We start from the raw sequence: 20,041 nt of genomic DNA, 5'->3' as shown, positions 1-20,041 counted from the left end.
GCTTGTTTTATTTAATTTTAAAATTTTTTGCTATCTATTGGAAAGTTAAATATAAATATTGAAAAAAAAAAATTTTAAGGAGCAGAAATTTTGTGCTGTGAAAGTCCAAACATGCACATCAGGAGCCAAGCAGGGTTAGTGTTCTGCTAGGCTGCTACTTCCCTGTTTCTTAGATGATTAAGCTCTCTCTTAAGCCAGGAAGGATTTGCTTGATTGGTATTTGCTGGGGCGTAGAAAGTAATATTTGAATACTATGATTAGGGAAACTTAATGTCATTTGTCCAAGAAGTAGAATTTAATTTCAGTCAATGTCTTGCCATATTTTGTTAGACAATATGGCACTTGTTGGTAGAAACTGGAGTGTTGGGAAACCATGCATGCAGTGGATATATGTGCAGTTCTTAATTTTGCGCCATGAAGCATATTATGTTGCAAAGACTCTCCTAGACCCCCTAGTGTGCTGGTGGTAGTTATCAAATTAAGATTTAGTGAACTAAAAACATACCACAGGACAGAATCACAGTGAACTAGCTTAAGAAAGCTAAAGGGCAGAAAATAGAAGGTTCAATTTCCCAAACCAGCCAGCTGATGGGGCTAAAATTATGGTCGAAAGCTGGTCCTAACTTGCTGGTCTTGTCTGTAAAATTTCATGGAGATCCAATGGGTAAATGAGAAAATAAAGGAGGTGGACAGAAACTCACATGCATGAACAAACTTAGAAATAAGATAAGTAGAATAAGGAGAGAATAAAAGAGGGTTTATAATTACCTTGATCAACACCCACACACTCACTTGTAGCTTGCTGAAACTGAGAACAAGATGGAGGCAAAAGAGGAAGGAAAAGGGGGGATATGATTGGCTTCACCACAGAGCCTATGGGAGGATTCATCACCACCCAACCTTGAATTCAACATTTATGGTTGATGATTTTTCACCACAGTGGCATGTGATCTCCATTGAGAACACAGGTATTATTTTAGCCAAAACCATTTGGGGCTATGCCCTCTTGTCTTTATTTATAACTCCATTGAAATCACTAAAGTAGGAAACCCCAATGTGTGATGGTAGGAGGGATCCCTTACAACTGAAGTCTCTCTTCAAAATAGAAGCTATTTTAGAACATTACAAAATAGAAACTTTAGTACTTAATCCCGTATCGGACCTAAAGTCCTAATATTTGGGCTTATAAAATCGGTTCATTACAATATAAACCTCAAAAATTTTGAGCACATGGCCCATATACCCTAATGGGCACTCAAATTAAGCGTAATTTAAACCAAAATAGGTTTAGTTGGACCCAATAAATTAAACCAAATCCAAACAACAAGCCCATCTTCTCTTCTTGCTAGATTTCTGCATCATAGTTCCTCTTTGATCTTCTCAACTTACACATACAAATTTTTCCTGGTTGAATTCTTATTCATATTATTGTTACATCAACTATTTTAGTGAAAGTGTAATCAAGCATATCATAATGGGTTACCTGATTCCTATCTATCAAAATAAATGAGTTATCGAAACCCTCCTTTCATCCATACCAATGAAAATAATATACATAAGAAATCAAGTAAAGACAGTATGGGTGGTGCGGACCCGGGTTTTGAAACCCTTAAATTTGATCGCTATGGGTCCACCCAAGTGTTAAACAATTCAAATAAAAGGCTTAGTGGCAAATCTGTAATTTATTACATGCTAACAAAAGGGTGACAGAGTCGTATATAGGCAGATTTTAAAGGGGTATTTAGGTAGATACAAAGAGAAAGGATAAGATGAGGATAATAATTTAAAGTTACGGATAAATTGGATATTGAGACAAAACAAGGACATAATATGAATAAAAATAAAGGGAAGGGGTAATTTTGGAAAATAAAGAAAATGGAGTTAAAGACAACTCACGATAGAGGAGGTTGTTTTCAACCTCTCGCCAACCTTACCTAACAGAAGAAGTGATGCACTGATGCTACACATTAGGTTTAGTCTTAGGTTTATCTTTTATTATTATTTTTTCCCATATTTATCAGTTGCTTGTATAGATGGGAAACTCAAGGAACAGTTCCACACCTTTTTAAATTCTGTTGAGAAGTATTAGTTTAGGATGAATTCTTCCCTATCTTACGGTAGGAGTTCTTTTCTGTTTAGAATTCCAATTTCAATTTTTGAGTCCAGTTAGGAGTCCCTTTTTTCCCTCTTTATATACACAGATGTAATCAACAAAAGACAATTATTAGAATGATATGAAATTGTTGGTTTATGTAAGCTGCTGAGAGTTCTGTCAAGTTTTCCCTCTCTCACTCTTCCGCATCGATTCTCTTCCCTGATCTTATTTCTCCAGGTCTGATCGTTTGCATAATGCTTCCCTTTGTTCTTCCTACTTATTCTTTGTTCCTCTTCTTTTTATTTTCTGTTCTTTTATCTATTATTGCTTTCCTTTCACTGGTGGATGAAATTCTGTTCTAACGTAAAATTGGGTTCAGCTAGAAGGAGTGTGTGATTCCTCTGTAATTCTTCTTTCGGTTTCTAGACTTGAGGGTTTGAATAACTACCCTAGAGGGACCCAAACTCCAGAATCCTACCCTCTAGAGTTTCGCTTACTGTGAGATATCCTCCAGAAACCAAATCTGGTTCCTGCTAGACCGCCAGACATAACCTGCAGAACTTTTCTGCTTCACTCCTTACTCCTTGAGGCTGTTATTGGCTTGGGTTTGATAGGAACTGGAGTTACGAAATTGCTCTTAAGCTTTCCTGTGATTTGGGCTCTTGGTAGAGAAGCTGGATCGATCGCAGGGAGTTCCTCCATCGCTGGATTATTGCTTCTTCATGAGGAAGAAGAAGAATCCTTCTTCTATTATGATGAGAGAGCGAGAGACTCAAACCTGCAATAGAAAGAGAAATTCAAGAGAGAGAAGAGAGATTGCGAGAGAGAATGAATAGAGAGAGACCTGAGAGGGTGGAGAAAGTGAGGTTATGTGAATAGGTCAATTAGACCACCACACTGTCTATTTATTCAATTAGACATTACACAGACAGAAACCCTAATAACACCAACACTCCCCCTCAAGCTGGAGCATACAGATCAAGTAAGCCCAGCTTGCCAATGATCTAGTGAAAGTGTGCAACAGCAGGGGCTTTGGTGAAATTGTTTGCGAGCTGATCATCAGACCGAACAAAAGGAGTAGAAATCACCTGGGAAATAATATTCTCGTGAACAAAATGGCAATCTACCTCTGTGTGCTTCATCCTCTCATGAAACACTGGATTTGCGGCAATCTTGATGGTTGTTGCTTGATTATCACAATGGAGAGGCATTGGAGAAGAGACAGTGTTGCTAATATCAGATAATAGAGATCGAAGCCACATTAACTCACAAGTGGCATGGGCCGTTGAGCGATACTCAGCTTTGGAAGATGATCAAGCAACTACCGACTGTGTTTTGCTCTTCCATGTAACAAGGTGTTGGATTGTATGGGCCAGAATACCGTGGGGGTATTCTGGACTTTTTACCTTTTTTATTATGCTTTCTATTATGTACAGCCGACTCTATATTAGAGTCGGCTATGTTAGGGGCAATTCTGTCCATGTAATCTTTATTCTTTATTATAAATACAGAGCTTGGGATCAGTCTTTGATCATTCAAGCATTCAGACTCTAATTCTGATCTCTTAACACAAGGTTAACCCCAACGAACATACAGTAGCCAGAGGTAGGCCAACGATCGTCATGAGCATTAGCCCAATATGCATCACAGTACCCATGAATATCAAGGTCACCGTGATTAACGAAGAACAATCCCTGCCCAGGCTTGAGATAGCAAGGACCCGAAGCACATCATCATAATGATGGGATACACGGAGTCTGCATAAATTGAATAAGCATGCTGGCAACATATAAAATGTCTGGCCGAGTAACAGTGAGATACAATGCTTGCCAACCAGCCTTTGAGCCTCTGATATTAAAGATCTTTTTTCATGGTATTAACAACTAAGTCCTCATTTAAGTTGTACTTTATAATTCCTTTATCTCTTCTAAAATTTCAGGAAAGCCCTTCTCTTCAAACTTTATTCGTCATTTATATTCTCTGGATTTGTTATTTTGCCCGAAGGGGTTCCAAAACTTCCGTTTATTTATAGAATTGCCACTAGATTCTTAATTTGAATCATCTATTGTTCTTGTGGGCCTATAGCAATCCAATTTGAGGGTTTTGGAACCCGAGATCACATCAATTGGTATCAAAGATGAATTTTTGGCAGTTATAACCATGCAAGGTCAATCTCACACACCAATCCCGAGTTGCACAGGTTATATCGGGAACTGGCTGAGAATCAGCCAAGGACTGACGCCAAGCTAGTTCATGGGAGAAACTCAAGGCTACCTCATTCAGATTCTTGCCTTTATTAAGAGGGCCGAAAAGCGAGATGAAGCAGGACCTTCTGCACCAGTTTGTCAGTTTGGTACCTTACAGATCGAGGAAACACCTCGAAGGCAGCAACCCAATCCAGCTATACCCCAGGACGTCACACTACTATTTTTCAGACAGGTACTATGGCTTAAAGGTTGAGGTTCCAAATTTCAGTGGTGAATAGGGGTCAGAGGAATTTCTTAATTGGCTTACTAAAGTTGAAAGGATTTTTGCTTATAAATCCTTTTTCCGGACGAGGAAAAGTATGAACTTATCCTCACCAAGTTTATTGGGTATGCATGTTCATAGTGGGATGACGTACTACATTCGAGGCTTATCATGCGACTTGGATCCGATAAATTGGGAGGCCATGAAGTAGATTTTGAACAAAAAGTTCGTCCCTCATAACTGCAAGAAGGTATTATCTCACAGAATGTTGAACTTTCAGCAAGGAAGCAATAATGTGGATTCCTACACTATATAATTCCACAAGTTGTCTTTGGGGTGCCCACTTTAGGAGACAGACCAACAATGGGTTCTGAGATATATTAGTGGGCTGAATACAAAAATTCGACTAGAGCTGGCCAATAGTGATTTCAGGTCTGTTGATGTGGCAGCTACTTATGCCAAGACAACTAAAGAGAAGTATAGTTATTTGAAGAATATGACAGAACTCCTTGAACTTATAGACCTCCACTGCGGATTGAAGAAAAGATGCTTGAGTCCCGTAGAGTGGAAGAAAGGAAGCTAGAGGTTATCAAAGGCAATGATTGGTTGAAGAAAATCATGTGCCGTAATTGTTGCAGAAGGGTCATTTCGACAACAAGGTCTCAATAAGTCTCGTCCTGTAAATGTAGTAGAGACACAACTGACAAAGAAGGATGATAGTGATGATACAAATAATTTATACTTCTATGGTCTTATCCTTTAGAGGATGATGGTTCTGATGATGACAAAGTTGAAGCTCACTTTGCTAGTCTTACATCATTCTCAAGACTTGTTGAGAAAGCTCCCCTCTTCAGATAGAAGGGTAATTTTCTGCACAATGCTGGTTCTACATATGTTCATATAGTCGTCGATACCGAGGCAGAAGCAAATTTATCTCTGTTGAATTTGCTCCAACACTCAACCTTTCATAGAATCAGCTTGTCAAGAAGATTCATATGTGAGGTTTTGGACCTACAGGTCTGAGAAGAGGCCAACGCAGTAGCTTGAGTACATCTGCAGTTTGGGCCATCACAGTACCATGTGCGTTGCTTAGTCACTTTGTTGGCACGTTACATTTTTTTAGGTTGACCTTGGTAACGACAGGTTGGTATTGTCTATGATGGTGCATGGAATACCATCAAAGTAAAACAATGAAGCCGTACATACTTGATCTTGCCAAACGCGTTATTAGACATGCCTCATCAGCAACAGTCTCCTTTAGTTATGGATCATTCTCTCCTTCCGACTCATGGAGTTGCAGTTTGACCATCTACCCCGAGATACGTATAATGTAAGACTAGAACCAGAATAGGTGTAATCCCAGGCAGGATCAAATAGAACATCTCCAAAGAACAAGAAAAAGAGCAATTAGATCCCAAAGAGAACAATGTGATCTCAAATTGGTTGGAGAAGAATGATGAGACTTCAAAAGATAACCAAAGAGAAATAATCCCACAAAGTTAATTACCTGTTGAAGCTATTGGAGTTGAATGATCTTGAAGTTGTAGAATGAAACCTCAAATCAGAAGATCTCAATTGGTAGAAGGAAAAGAAGACTGATCAGCACTTAAGGGTTTTGAAACCCAAAATTCCTTCCAAGAATTGATGATGGGGAATTGATCTCTGCAGTGGCGATGGATCTTGGACTTGGCAACAATTTGAAATTGAAAAGAATACCCAAGAGATTGATGTGAACAACTTGCAGAGAATTTCCAGCAAACTTGAAGGATCTCTTGAGATCGACTGGACTGAATTAAGGTTTGGAATCAAGAACCGATGGAAGGGGATGGGAGAATGGAATGGGCATCTCACGCTAGGCCTCTCACCTATCCTATCTTAGGATTTCAACATTGCATAAGTAACTTTTCTATTCATTCAAATTTGTGTACAATGCTGGCCTAGTTGGAAGTTAAAGAATGTAAATGGACAAGGAGAAAGATGAAAATAGAGGGTTGGAGAAGAAGAGGAAGAGAGAGGATGGTACAATGTTGTGTGTTAGAGAATCATCTCTACCACACCTATATTACTTCACTAATAAGAAGTAAGTAATTACATACACTTCTCTAGGGAGGTAAAAGGTCAAAAAGAGAATACAATATAAGACAACTAGACAACAAACTAGTTCCTAAAGTACCCTTATTACATAAACTCTAACACTCCCCCTTAAGCTGGAGAATAAATGTTATGCATTCCCAGCTTGCATAATCATAGTTCAAGGTCTCGTCTCGTCTCGCCATTTCGGGCAGGTCGAGATTTCCGAAATATCCGAAACTGACCGAAATTTCGCCGAAATATGATATTTTTTCTGCCATATTTCGGCAGTCCATCTTGGTGAGTTTTTGGCCATATTAAAGCCTGATACTTCATGTACACTCTTATTTAACCTAAATAAACACATTTAAACCTTCATATTGCAAAAAAATGAACTTAAAGTGTTGTTTTGGATTTGCACCCTTGATTGACAGTATACGGTCGGACCCTGATGTATAAATAGTTAAACACACATTGTTTAAGTAATATACCGAAATTTCGACGAAATATACCGAAATTTCACAAAATATACCGAAATTTGGATTTTTTTCATTTCGTATGGTCATCTCGTCTCGACAGTGTCGACATATCCGAAATATCGGCGATATATCGCGAGATTTTGAACCATGTGCATAATAGGGTGCCAAACTAGTGAGAGGTGAGCCCTTTGGTGAAGATGTCTGCCAATTAATCACATGTCTTCACGAAAGGAGTGCAAATGCAGCCAAAATGATGCAGGTGCACTGCCTTGGACCAACCCAAAACCATTTGGGTATCCATGTGAAGATTAACAGGGTCCAATTGGTTTTTTGGGTTCAATAGGATATGCAATTTATTTATTAGGTTTTTAATTAGTTGGAATTTTATCTTCTAATCTTTTATTTTAAATGGGCTACTTAGTGGTAGAGTCCTTTCTATACTTTAGTTTTAATAGGCTAATTAATAATAGAGTTGATTTAGGAATTTAATTTTCTTTAAATACCAGTTTGTAACCACGCAAGTGGCAGATTTGATGAATAGAATTTTGAGTTTTGTTTATTGCTACCGGTGAGGTACTGGCTTAGCAATGGTTGTGTTACCATCTTCTTCTCCTCCCCCTTCTTCTTATGCGATTTCTTCTCTCTCCCCCTGCAACTCTATTTTTTTTTCCCAAATTCCCTCTTCTCCCCTACCGGTCCTCCACTACAGAGTCTATCTTTTCCTTGATGAAATGCCGGCCCACTTCGATGTGTTTTAATCTGTCATGTTGCACCGGATTGTGAGCAATGCTTATAATTGCCTTGTTATGACAATAGAGCCGCATAGGTCCTTCAGCCATGGTTTACAATATCGGTACGTATCGTATCGTATCGGCCGATATGTATCGGCATCGGTCGGTATCGATACGACATATACCGGTACGTCTTTTTTTTTTTATTATTATTTTAAAAATGAACTGTCTTGGATTGTATCAAAATGTATCGATCGATATGTATCGATATGATACATATTGATACGTCCAGTAGAGGGTTTTGTGGGTGGTTTAATACGTATCGATATGTATCGATACGTATCGACTGATACGGCTCGATACATACCAATACATACCGATACATTCCATAAAAAAAAGCCATTTTTTGTGAATTAGAAAAACCATTTTCATTCAGACTCGATACAACTCCTATTTTAACAGAAAAATGAAGGAAAACTCTCAACCAAGAGACTAAAATCTTGCATTTATTCTTGGTTTTTCACACTTTTGGACTAAAAAATGAATCAAGGAGTGCTATAACATCATCCTTTGCATCATCCAATACTCTTTATGGCTATAGACTATTACAACATGTAAGAAATCTCATCTTTTATAACAATTTCAAAGTGCTGCACTTGTCTGGAAATACATTATTCACAATTCTTAGTGTATATGCATGATATATGACATATATTGCTTGTTTATATTGTTTTTAATGTCCAAAAGTATATTTCCATGTGTATTTTGATCGATCGATACGTATCTCCAATACGATACGTCTCTTAAAATCACCCAACCGATACAATACCCGATACCGATACTTTAAACCTTGCCTTCAATATCAAACCCCAACTGTTGGACTAATTGTCTCAATCATATGAGTTTTGCCACTGCACTGGATCTAGCTACAACCGGCTGTTTATTGCTTCTCCATGTGATCAAATTACCACCTACAAATGTGCAATAACCAGATGTAGACTGTCTGGTTCAGATGGATCCAACCCAATCAACATCTGTGAAGCCTTCTGTCCTCTAGTGGTTGTGCCTGGCATACAATAGTCCTTTCCCTGGAGAGGACTTCAAGTATCTGACAATGCGGTATACAACATCCAAGTGCCTACTCTTGGGAGCATGCATAAACTGGCTCACCACTCCCACTGCATAAGAAATATCCAGGCGATTCATAGACAACTAGATGAGCTTCCACACTAGCCTTTGGTACATCCTTGGACCAATAAGAGATGGGCCACAGTCTTCTCCTAGCTTGTGGTTTTGCTCAATAGAACTTGTTAACACCTCTGTCTCTTTCAACAAATCTAGAACAAACTTCCTTTTATATATGTTGATTCCCTTCTTGGACCTTAACACTTCAATTTCCAAGAAATACTTCAACCCAAATCTTTAATCTCAAACTGTTAAGCCAAGTAGGTCTTTAGCCTAGCTATCTCAGCTCTGTCATCTCTAGTTATTACAATGTTCTCTACATAAACAATAAGGGCTGTGATGTTACGATTACCTCACCGTGTAAATAGGTGTGGTCAGCTTGACTCTGGGAATACCCATTCTTCAAAATAGCCTGCTTGAACCGCTCAAACCATGCCTTTGGGGACTGTTTGAGACCATATAGTGCCTTCTTGAGGAGACACACTTTCTCTTCAACTGAGGGAAACTTGAAGCCTGGTGGAGTCTGCATGTACACTTCCTCTTCTAGATCGCTATAGAGAAAGCGTTCTTTACATCCAATTCAAGGTTCAAAAACTCGGGTCTCGGTGCCAACTCGGACCCTTGAAAAACCGAGTCGAGTCGAGATCTCGGCGAGATCGAGTTGGTGCACTTTTTTTTTTCTCGACTCGAAGCCTCATCTCGGTGGGTTTTAGACCTAGTTTGGGTCTGAAACTTGGTATTTAGCCTATTTTAGGCCATTTAAACACAATGACACTATCAGATTTTGCAAAAACAAAGTCCAAATAGGAGTTTCACTTAGTGGGAAAGCAGGACAGACACTTATGCTAGAAACCAGGACAGACACAGGACAAACACACATATTTATGCCTAATATCATTTAAGTAAATGCTTTTATATTCAAATACAAAAACATTTACTTAAATGATATTAGGCATAAATAAGTGTCTGTCTTGGTTCCTGGCATATATAGGTGTCTGTGTACCAAGATTTTCCAGCAAGATCTCGAGATCTGGCACTCATATAAAGGACCTAAATGGGCATTTTCCTATGTCAAACCGAGATCCGAGATCTCAGAGAGATATTGTACTTTTATGACTCGACCCCCATCTTGTCTCAGGATTTCGAAAAACCGAGAAACTCGGCGAGATCTCGCCGAGTTCTCGAACTATTATTCCAATTGACACAATGGCCAATCTATATTAGCCGCCAAAGATTAGAGAACTCTTATTGAGTTGTGTTTAGCCACAGGAGCAAATGTCTCCTGATAATCAATCTTGTACATCTGGTTGTATCCTTTGGCCACTAACCTAGCCTTGTATCTCTCAACTGTACTATCTTATTGGTACTTGATTGTGTAGACTCATCTGCATCCAACTGGAACTCTCCCCCTGGAAGATCAACCAGTTTTCAAGTGCAGTTCTTTTCATGTGCTAGCATTTCCTCTGACATGACTTGCTTCCACTTGGGGTCAGACATGGCCTCAGTGACATTCTTGTGAATGGAAATGGAGGAAAGGGCAGTAGTAAAAGCAACACCTGTGGGAGATGGAGCATTATAGGAGATAAATTGGGCTATGGGATTAGTACAAACTCTCTTTCCCTTTCGAATAGCAAATGGGAAGATCTAACTCAGAGGGAAGATAAGGAATGTTACCTGACCGAGGAAGGTGGATCTTAGGATGTGGATCCAAAGAGGACTATTGGCAGGTCTTTTTTTTTTTTTTTTTCCTTCCTTTTCTTTTGTACACAACTAACTCCTTATTGCTAGAACCAACACTTGATTGATCATTAATATCAACAATAGCCCCTTCTTCAACAATAGTCCCTTCTTTGTGTTTCCCAATATCAAACAGAAATGGAGTAGGCAAAGGTGGGAGAAAAGGGATGCCAAAAGCCTCTTCATGATGCTGATGAGGAGTGAAGAAAGAAATAGATTAGGTGACATCTTTAGAGAGAAGTCGCCTTCGAGAAGAGGGATGGTAGCACTTATATCCCTTGGTAGAGGAGAAATATCCAAGGAAAAGGCATTTGAGCGCTTTGGGGTCAAGCTTAGTCCTAGCAGATTTATTGACATGGATGTAGTAGACACACCCAAATACCTTGGGAGGAAGAGAGAAAACAGATGTTTGAGGAGACTATGTTTCCAAATGTGATTTGGAGCCAAGAAGTTTAGTGAGCATGCGGTTGATTAAAAACGCAGTAGTAAGAAGGGTATCTGACCAAATGGTCTTAGGAACATGCATGCCAAATAGTAGACTCCTAGTGAATTCCAATAAATGACGATTTTTCCTCTCACCTACCCTATTTTGTTTTTTTTGGGGGGGGGGGGGGAGGGTGTGTGAACACAAGCAAGTTGATGGATAATGCCATTATTGGTGAGAAGTTTTGGAGCCCCCATACATGTACTCCCCCTCTTTATCAGAACGAAAATCTTAATTTTAGTATCAAATTGAGTACAAATTATTTGATAGAAATTCTTGAAAGCCTCATAGACCTCACTTTTATGTTTCATAAAAAGGTCCATGTAGTGCGGGAACAATCATCAACAAAGGATACAAAATAACGATACCCAAACACAAAGAGGTAGTGGGAGAGGGACCCCAAACATCAATGTGCACAATATGAAAAGAAACTGTGGATCTATTACCATGGTAAGGATAGGGAGAATGACAATGTTTAGCAAACAAACATGGTTCACACTGAAAGATATGGGAGGAAGAAATAGAAGAAAACAAGTGGGGTAATTGTTTTTTCATGACACCAAAAGAGGGGTGGCCCAAATGGCGATGCCATTGCATTATAGAGTCAATAGTACTATGGTCACTACACACACACACGTAAGACTGAGCAGCAGGAAAAACAAATGTTCTTGGATCAAGAAGATAGAGTCCTTTTCCTCACGTCCACTGCCACTAATCCTCTTTGTCACCAAATACTGAAAAATACAATGGGATGGAAAAAGGTGACAACAATTTAAGGATTTGGTTAGATGGTTCACAAATAACAGGTTAGTGTTAAACTGAGTAACATGAAGGACAGAGTCAAGGGAAATAGAAGAAGTAACAAGGACATTAACCTTACCAGAAATAGAGGAAAGGGAACCATTGAAAACCCTAACCTTATCCTTACCAGATTACACAGTGTACGAATCATAACGTTGAGACATACCAATCATATGGTCAGTAACGATCATCCAATTTAGATAAAGCTAATTATCTAATTAATTCTATATATAATTAGATTTAAGAAATACATTTCTAAAATCTGTTTTTAACTTACTAAACCAAACAGCCCTTAGTTTTACACTACTATATATACCATACTTAGTTTTAGGAATCATTATTCACCAAAACAGAATTCGGTTCAGCTTAGGAAATCTAGAGAAGAGAAGGTAGAAGAAGAGAAAAGAGAAGGGAAAGAAAAGGCTAGAACTTGGAATTGAGGCCTAGCTTGGAGATTGGACTTGGAACTTGGAGACTACCATTAGAGATCATACTTGAAGCTTACAATCAAAGCTGCCATCTTCAATCTCATCTGCTGTATAAGGTAGGCCATGAGTATACTGCTGTACCTTTCTCTTCCTCTCAATTCTCTTAATTCCAATTGGGTTCTAAACCCAATTCAGCCCTAAACCATAGAATTGGTAAGAACTTAACCAAACCCTTGTATTGTTCTTGAATTTGGACCTAATTTGATTCAATAGGGCAGAATTGAAGTTTAGGTCAATTTCTAGGGTTTAGGTTAGAATAATAGGTGAGGGTGATAGATGATAAAGCTCGGCAGGTCTGGGGGAAGCTAATGGTATAAGTTTGATCTTGTTTGAGTGAGAAAACAAAAATCAGAAAATTAGGGTTTCGGGTTTTGGGTTTTGGGAATTAGGAAAAGAGTTGGATTTAGGGTTTGGAGTGGGGGTTTGGACTAGTGCTTCTAGCCAAGTGTTAGAGGCAGTGGGATGAAGGTTTGGCTGTAGTGGGGAGGGGTTCTGATGGTTAGATTTGTCTAGACAGAAATTTAGGGCTTTTGGGGTTTTACAGAGATAATGTGGATTAGGGTTTGAGTGGGAGAATGGGGCTGCAAGTTGGATTGAGTACTCTGGGCAGTGAGGGGGTGACTCGAATGTAGTTTGGTTAGGTTTTGATGGCTGGAAGTATAGGTTCTGTGATTTAGGGTTTGGGTCTTAATGGGGGTTAATGGTAACTAGGGTTTAATGGAATTCAAATAAAATAAAAGGGGATCAATTGGGGGAGGGATTGGAGGGTTAGAAACAGAAATTGAAGCTCAATCTTACAGCAGATTCCACTGGCAGCAAGCTTGAACAAGGAGAAGGATAGAACCACCTTTAGTTGGAGATCTTCCCGATCGTCTCGATGCAAGGAGTCGTAGGAGATCCACCTACCCTTTCCACCTTGATAGAACCACAAGGATGCAACACTCTCTGAGGAGCAAAACAGCAGCAACAATGGCAGCAAATTTCAGTCATGATTTTGGGAGGCTAATCCTCTTCCGATTTTTTTTATTAATATATATATAATAGGGCCAAAGGGCAAATACGATTCAGCCTTGGAATAGAATTCCTTGGCTGAATAAAATTACAACTTAATTCCCTTCTAAAATCGTGGAAGGGGAAGAATTCTAACTTAAAACATTAACTTAAGAAAGATTCCTAAATAGCCAATAGGATTTAAGACCCTATCAGCCAATAGGATCATTTCACTTAAATTGAACCAATTGGATGCAACCAATTTGAACCGGTTCAATTAAAAACATAAAAATAAAATTAAGTATAGAAAATTTAAACAAACTACTAAGTAAACTAAGGATGGGGCCAAGGGCCAACCGTAACTAACTACTCAATGGGCCCCACGTAGGAGGGGCTGGTTCTTCTTCTTCCTACGGAGTTGGCTCTTTGATGCTGCATCAGCTCTCCCAGACTTGAAAACATTCATCTCCGATGAATGGTTGGAGGTCATGGAATGGTCATTCAAATTGGGATCAAGCTTCTTAAGATCATCCTCAGCAGGTGGCTCGAACTTGTAGGCGGGCAGCAGCTCTTTGATGGGCGGGGAAGGCTGGACTTCCGGCTGGGTAGCAGCCTCTTGTATTATTAACCAAGCCTTCGTAGTAATTAGCCACATCATCATCATCATCGACAAGATAGGCTTCTAGGCCCTCTTCTTCATCATCATCATGGGCTTCTTCCTTTGCAGCCACGTTGGTGGTCTTCTTCTTGTGTGGGCTGTCCTTAGCAATATGTCCCTTTTCTTGACAGTAGAAGCAAGTGACGGGTTCATTACGTCCCATAGGAGCTTTGCCTTTATCATCAACACGTGGGGGAGCAGTAGAACGAAAGGTGCTGCCTATAGAGGGACCCTATCGTGAGGTGCTAGCGCCGGTGTAGCTCGGCTTGGAAGTAGAACCCAGCTGTTTACTTGAAGCCAGTAGCTCTTCTGCCTTCAAGGCCTTCTCAAAGCAATCTCGGATGTCTGTAACTTCGACCACACCAATTGCTCTGTTTATCTCACTTGTCAAACCCAACCTAAATCGTGAAAGCATCTGGATGCCCTCCTCTCTAATGCCAGTGAGAGAAGAAAGTGCATCAAATTTCTTCATGTACTCAGATACAGTTATGATCCCTTGGCGTAGGGAATTGAATTGATTCTGTAACTGAGACCTGAAGTGCCTTGGCAAGTACTTTTTACTCCGGTCGTATTTCATGTCCTCCCAAGTGCGGGGTGCAGTCACGCCAAAGTCCATCTCCCTTTCAGTGGTCCTCCACCACTCATGTGCTGGTCCAACAAGTTTAGTACAAAATAGCTTCATCTTCCTCTCTTCAGACAATTCACACCAGTCAAACTAATCGTCCATGGCAGTAAGCCAATCATAAAATACCTGAGGGTCATGATCACCATCGAATTCTTTTAGTTCAAGCTTCACCTTCTGATTGTCAATGTGGCGCCGATTAGGACCTTGGTCTCCAGTGAAGTAGGATCTCATGTACTCCTCAAAAGTAGGCTGACGACACCTCTATTTCTGTCCCGGTCTTCTCTATCTCTGTCTTTGTAGCCTTTGTGTCGATCTCTGTATTCCCGGGAAGGCTCACGGGTACCTCTAGTTCTATCCCGACGATCTCTGTAATGGTCTCTGTCATCTCTGAGTCTATCCCTGTGATCTCTGGATCCATATCTGTGACCCCTGTAACCATCTCTGGGATCCCCATCTCTGTCAGGTAGCCTTTGTACCACCGAACTGAGCTGGTTCCTCTCTTCGTCTATGGGTAAGTTGTTGTCTCTGCCAGGGGTGGCTCTCTGTTCTTCCAATTGTTGCAATCTAGCCATGATTGCATCAGCTGTAGCCTTCTAGGCTTCAGTTGCAGCCCTTTGTTCAGCAACAAGCTTCTGGAACATCTCGAGCATTGCAGCCATGGGGTCAGCCATGAGCTCTGATACCACTTAATGTAGCTCTAGATAGGCAAAGGACCTACTAGAGGCCAGCTATCCAGGATCTAATGATAAAGGAACCAAGGGGCTGCTGGTTTTGCAGTTGCAATAGGGCAGAATTGAAGTTTAGGTCAATTTCTAGGGTTTAGGTTAGAATAATAGGTGAGGGTGATAGATGATAAAGCTAGGCAGGTCTGGGGGAAGCTAATGGTATAAGTTTGATATTGTTCGAGTGAGAAAACAAAAATCTGAAATTTAGGGTTAGGGTTTCGGGTTTTGGGCATTAGGAAAAGAGTTGGATTTAGGGTTTGGAGTGGGGGTTTGGACTAGTGCTTCTAGCCGAGTGTTAGAGGCAGTGGGATGAAGGTTCGGCTGTAGTGGGGAGGGGTTCTGATGGTTAGATTGGTCTAGAAAGAAATTTAGGGCTTTTGGGGTTTTACAGAGACAATATGGATTAGGGTTTGAGTGGGAGAATGGGGCTGCAAGTTGGATCGAGTATTCTGGGCAGTGAGGGGGTGACTCGAGTGTAGTTTGGTTAGGTTTTGATGGCTGGAAGTATAGGATCTGTGGTTTAGGGTTTGGGTCTTAATGGGGGTTAATGGCAGCTAGTGTTTAATGGAATTCAAATAAAATAAAAGGGGATCGATTGGGGGAGGGATTGGAGGGTTAGAAACAGAAATTGAAGCTCAATCTTACAGCAGATTCCACTGGCAGCAAGCTTGAACAAGGAGGAGGATAGACCCACCTTTAGTTGGAGATCCTCCCGATCATCTCGATGCAAGGAGTCGTAGGAGATCCACCTACCCTTTCCACCTAGATAGAACCACAAGGATGCAACACTCTCTGAGGAGCAAAATCGCAGCAACAATGGCAGCAAACTTCAGTCACGATTTTGGGAGGCTAATCCTCTTCTGATTTTTTTTATTAATATATATATATATATAAATATATATATAATAGGGCCATAGGCCAAATACGATTCAGCCTTGGAATAGAATTCCTTGGCTGAATAAAATTACAACTTAATTCCCTTCTAAAATCGTGGAAGGGGAACATTCTAGCTTGAAACATTAACTTAAGAAAGATTCCTAAATAGCCAATATGATTTAAGATCCTATTAGCCAATAGGATCATTTCACTTAAATTGAACCAATTGGATGCAACCAATTTGAACTGGTTCAATTAAAAACATAAAAATAAAACTAAGTATAGAAAATTTAAACAAACTACTAAGTAAACTAAGGATGGGGCCAAGGGCCAACCCTAACTAACTACTCAATGGGCCCCACATAGGAGTGGGGCTGGTTCTTCTTCTTCCTATGGATGTGGCTCTTTGATGCTGCATCAACTGGAGTCTGTCAAAGTGTGTGCTCTAGCTCCCCCTCTCCTGCTGCCACACATTCCAAGGGGACAGCCATGAAGCACCCAACATCTCTTTCTAGTGTGCCCAAATTTCCCAGCTGAATTTATCTGTCATTCTCTCGAGGTGGAACTTGGTTGACATTACGTAAGAATACACGCAAAAAATGGGGATGTTACCCAAACTAAATGAGTACACACTCTACCCAAACAGAGATTGTTCTTCCTAGATGGGACTTCTCCAAACAACCTCTGTCGATCCACTGATCCCAGACGTGATGAAGAAACAAACCTACAAAGCGGAGTTAACACCCAAAGTCAAATGGGGAGTATATTCTCAACCCAAAAGAAAACTTTCAAACATTGGTAAACACAGTCCAGCAGCCAAACAAGGCAAACATTTCAAAGAAATTAAATTTCATCAGTATAGCTTCATCACACTAACCACCCAACATCCCACCAGAAAGTTCACAGCATCTCACTGCAGCTCTGCTTCACAAATATTTGGCATAAAATCAGAATTTATTCAGTGACCTAAATCGTGGGCAGCTTCTAGGGGCTATAGAATTAAATAGAAAACAGAAGACCTATTTCCTATTGGCTCAAGGAACAGGTCAGCCAATAGGAATGAAATTCCTAATTGTTATCAACAGAAGGAAACAAAACTAAGACTTGGGAACTCTGTACGTATGGTTGTTATGAAGTTTCTTAGCCGAAATAAAAAACTTAAAAGAAAAACCTACAGAGGTCCTTATTACGTGCTAGATAATAGTAAGAAAAAACTTCAAAATACAACTAAGTAGGCCCATAACTTAGGCCCTCAACTGGCCCACGATTCTGGTTTTGAGTGAACCAAAAAACACCCAGACCAGGTGGTCTGGCTAGAACTAAGTTCTGTTGGACCAAAAGGTCCCGAAACAGGGGAACTGTAGGCCTAGTTTGGAAGCCTGGTTCTCTTCTTGCAGCTGTATTTGAGGCCCAATCTATCTATATCAAATACTTTGCGTTGCTTCTTGCAGTAAATTTTCAGTTCTGTGGCAAAGGGTCTTAAAAGTTGCGTAGGGAGTCTCTCTTTTCTCGAATCTTATCAAGTTGTTCCTCTTTATCCATTCCTTGCCTTGATTCACTTTTTTGGTGCCCTGCCTACCTGTACTGTGTGGAAACCAAGGTCGGGGTTGGGTCCAATTCAATTGGATTTGGGATGACTAGGGGCTATTAACAAACTGTCATTACGATTGCATGTTACCTGGAGGACTTTTGCCATGTTTCTTCAATGGGCTCCATTGGTACATCCTCTCAGAAAGGATTAACTGGATCAGCAAACCAGATCAGGATCTGTAGTGGGCAGTTGAAGTTAGCTTCAACTAGAGTTAGCTGATCCAGGCTAGCTGTTGATATCTATTGGCATATTCTAACAGGATTGGTAGGGCAGATCTGATCCCTAACAACTCAAAAATCATCCATTTATGTTCACTATCTACTAGAATTTGAATTTGGAACCTAAAGCAATGCTATGTTTCATATTCACCCCACTTGATAGGGTATACTCCCATTCGTTTTCCTTTTCCTGTTGACTCTCTAGAAGCTTTAGTTGATACTTGATTGGCCATTAAAGAAGTTCCAATTGATGATGCATTTATCTAGCTATTAAAGTAAACCTAGTTAGTTTTTTGAGATAATATATGTATGCATAAAAATACATTAGCGTGAACAATATTAACATTGTTTATGAAAAAGTTGATTATTCCCCCTCCAATAAGAAAGAAAGAAATAAATAGAGAATATGTATTTGAATAATATGGAATTTAATGACTTTATGGGTTAAAGACATGGCAGTATCTGTTTTTTTTTTTTTAATGAGCATGGCAGCATCTGTTGTTACTATTGTTACTATTACATTTTTTGACGAATAATCAGGAGTATTGATATTACTCTCCCTTGTACTATTGGTCCTGAATTAATTAACAAGTGTATTAAATAAATGTGTCATGGTTCACCTATTCCTTTTAACTTTTGACTGAAACTTAAAGAAATCAAATCATATCCGGAGTATGCCCTAAGCCAAATTGCTTTCTATGGAAATTAGCTATTCAAATTGCTCAGCTAGTTTTTAGTAGGAGAATTTGATTCTTGAGGATACATTGGAATTACACCCTCAGTGTTATAGACCTAACTGATGGGTCAAAAGCCGTATGTTTGATAGATCATTCTAATGTGGTCATTTAACCCATTATAAAATACAACAATGCTTCTGTAGCTTGGCCTTCATTCTAGGTGGAAGGTAGTCCTTTCCAGGTGGTTAACACTTTGCTCCAGGGTTTTCGCCTCGCAACAGGTGGCCTGTTCTTAGCAGATCTATCGACTCCAGCTAGGCCCTCAAGGTTCAAGTAAGTGGAATCAGCAACGGGATCAGCCTTTGCTGTTTCCGATTCAGCCGGATCAGCCTGAACCCTAAAAATCCAGTACAAATTGACTGGAATCGGAATCTGTTGATTCCGCTTCCTCAAACTGTGTAGGTCCTTCCATCTCTCAAACAGTTAAGTTGGAGTTGGGAGATAGGGTTTGATATGTATTGTTTTGGGCTTACCCAGTATGTCAATAGCAATAGAACCGATCTCACACAATCAGACCTTTTAATACATTCAGATTTTAAGCAATGGTCAGCTCCTTATATAATTTTCCTGAGGTAGAAATATATCATATCTATGCAATTGTCAAAGAATGATCAGTCATCAGTCATATTTATCGTTTTAGAAGTGCTGTTGATAATTGAATCAACTTCTCTCCTTGAGGAAGTCATAATTTGATTATTTGTTTCATTGAACAGGAGTTGATGAAAAACGAAATTAGCAAAAGCCGTGCTGGTGGCTTCTCCTTCCTGTTTGTTCTGTTGGTTGGTCTCTTGGGTATCCTTGTCGGATACCTTGTTAAGAAAACATAGTCCTAACAATCAGTGTTCCATAGCCTGCAAGCGCACGTCAATATTTGGAGTGTTTAGATGATTCACAGCTTTGTCAGAGGACCTCTTCCAGTATCAATGTAAAAAGTGGTTATCCATTATGTATTATTTTCTTCTGGCTCTTAACTTATTATGTGAATGGAGTCTTAAATTTCTTTTGTTCTTTGTTGATTTGAAGTTCATAAACTTGAATTAATGATTGATTCATGAGTCCCAGTTAGGTTAGAGCTTCTTTTG

The 20,041-nt window shown here is 39.7% G+C and overlaps 1 protein-coding gene across 6 annotated transcripts in view; it reads left to right on the top strand.

Moving 5' to 3' along the window:
- LOC122664554 (vesicle-associated protein 1-3-like) overlaps positions 1–20,041 on the top strand; it is a 44,439-nt gene extending 24,398 nt beyond the window's left edge. For 5 of the 6 annotated variants that reach the window (XM_043860427.1, XM_043860444.1, XM_043860436.1 and 2 more), the window contains one exon: positions 19,673–20,041. In XM_043860427.1, coding sequence (XP_043716362.1) covers positions 19,673–19,786 — 114 coding nt within the window. In that variant the 3' untranslated portion in view covers positions 19,787–20,041. Of the gene's footprint in view, positions 1–19,637 lie in introns of all 6 variants that reach the window. The other variant, XM_043860460.1, reaches the window with a different exon arrangement.

Source organism: Telopea speciosissima, chromosome 1, assembly GCF_018873765.1.
Source record: "Telopea speciosissima isolate NSW1024214 ecotype Mountain lineage chromosome 1, Tspe_v1, whole genome shotgun sequence".
Taxonomy (NCBI): Eukaryota; Viridiplantae; Streptophyta; class Magnoliopsida; order Proteales; family Proteaceae; genus Telopea; species Telopea speciosissima.
The sequence above is the reverse complement of the archived record's forward strand: the minus strand, read 5'-3'. Positions and strand labels throughout refer to the sequence as shown.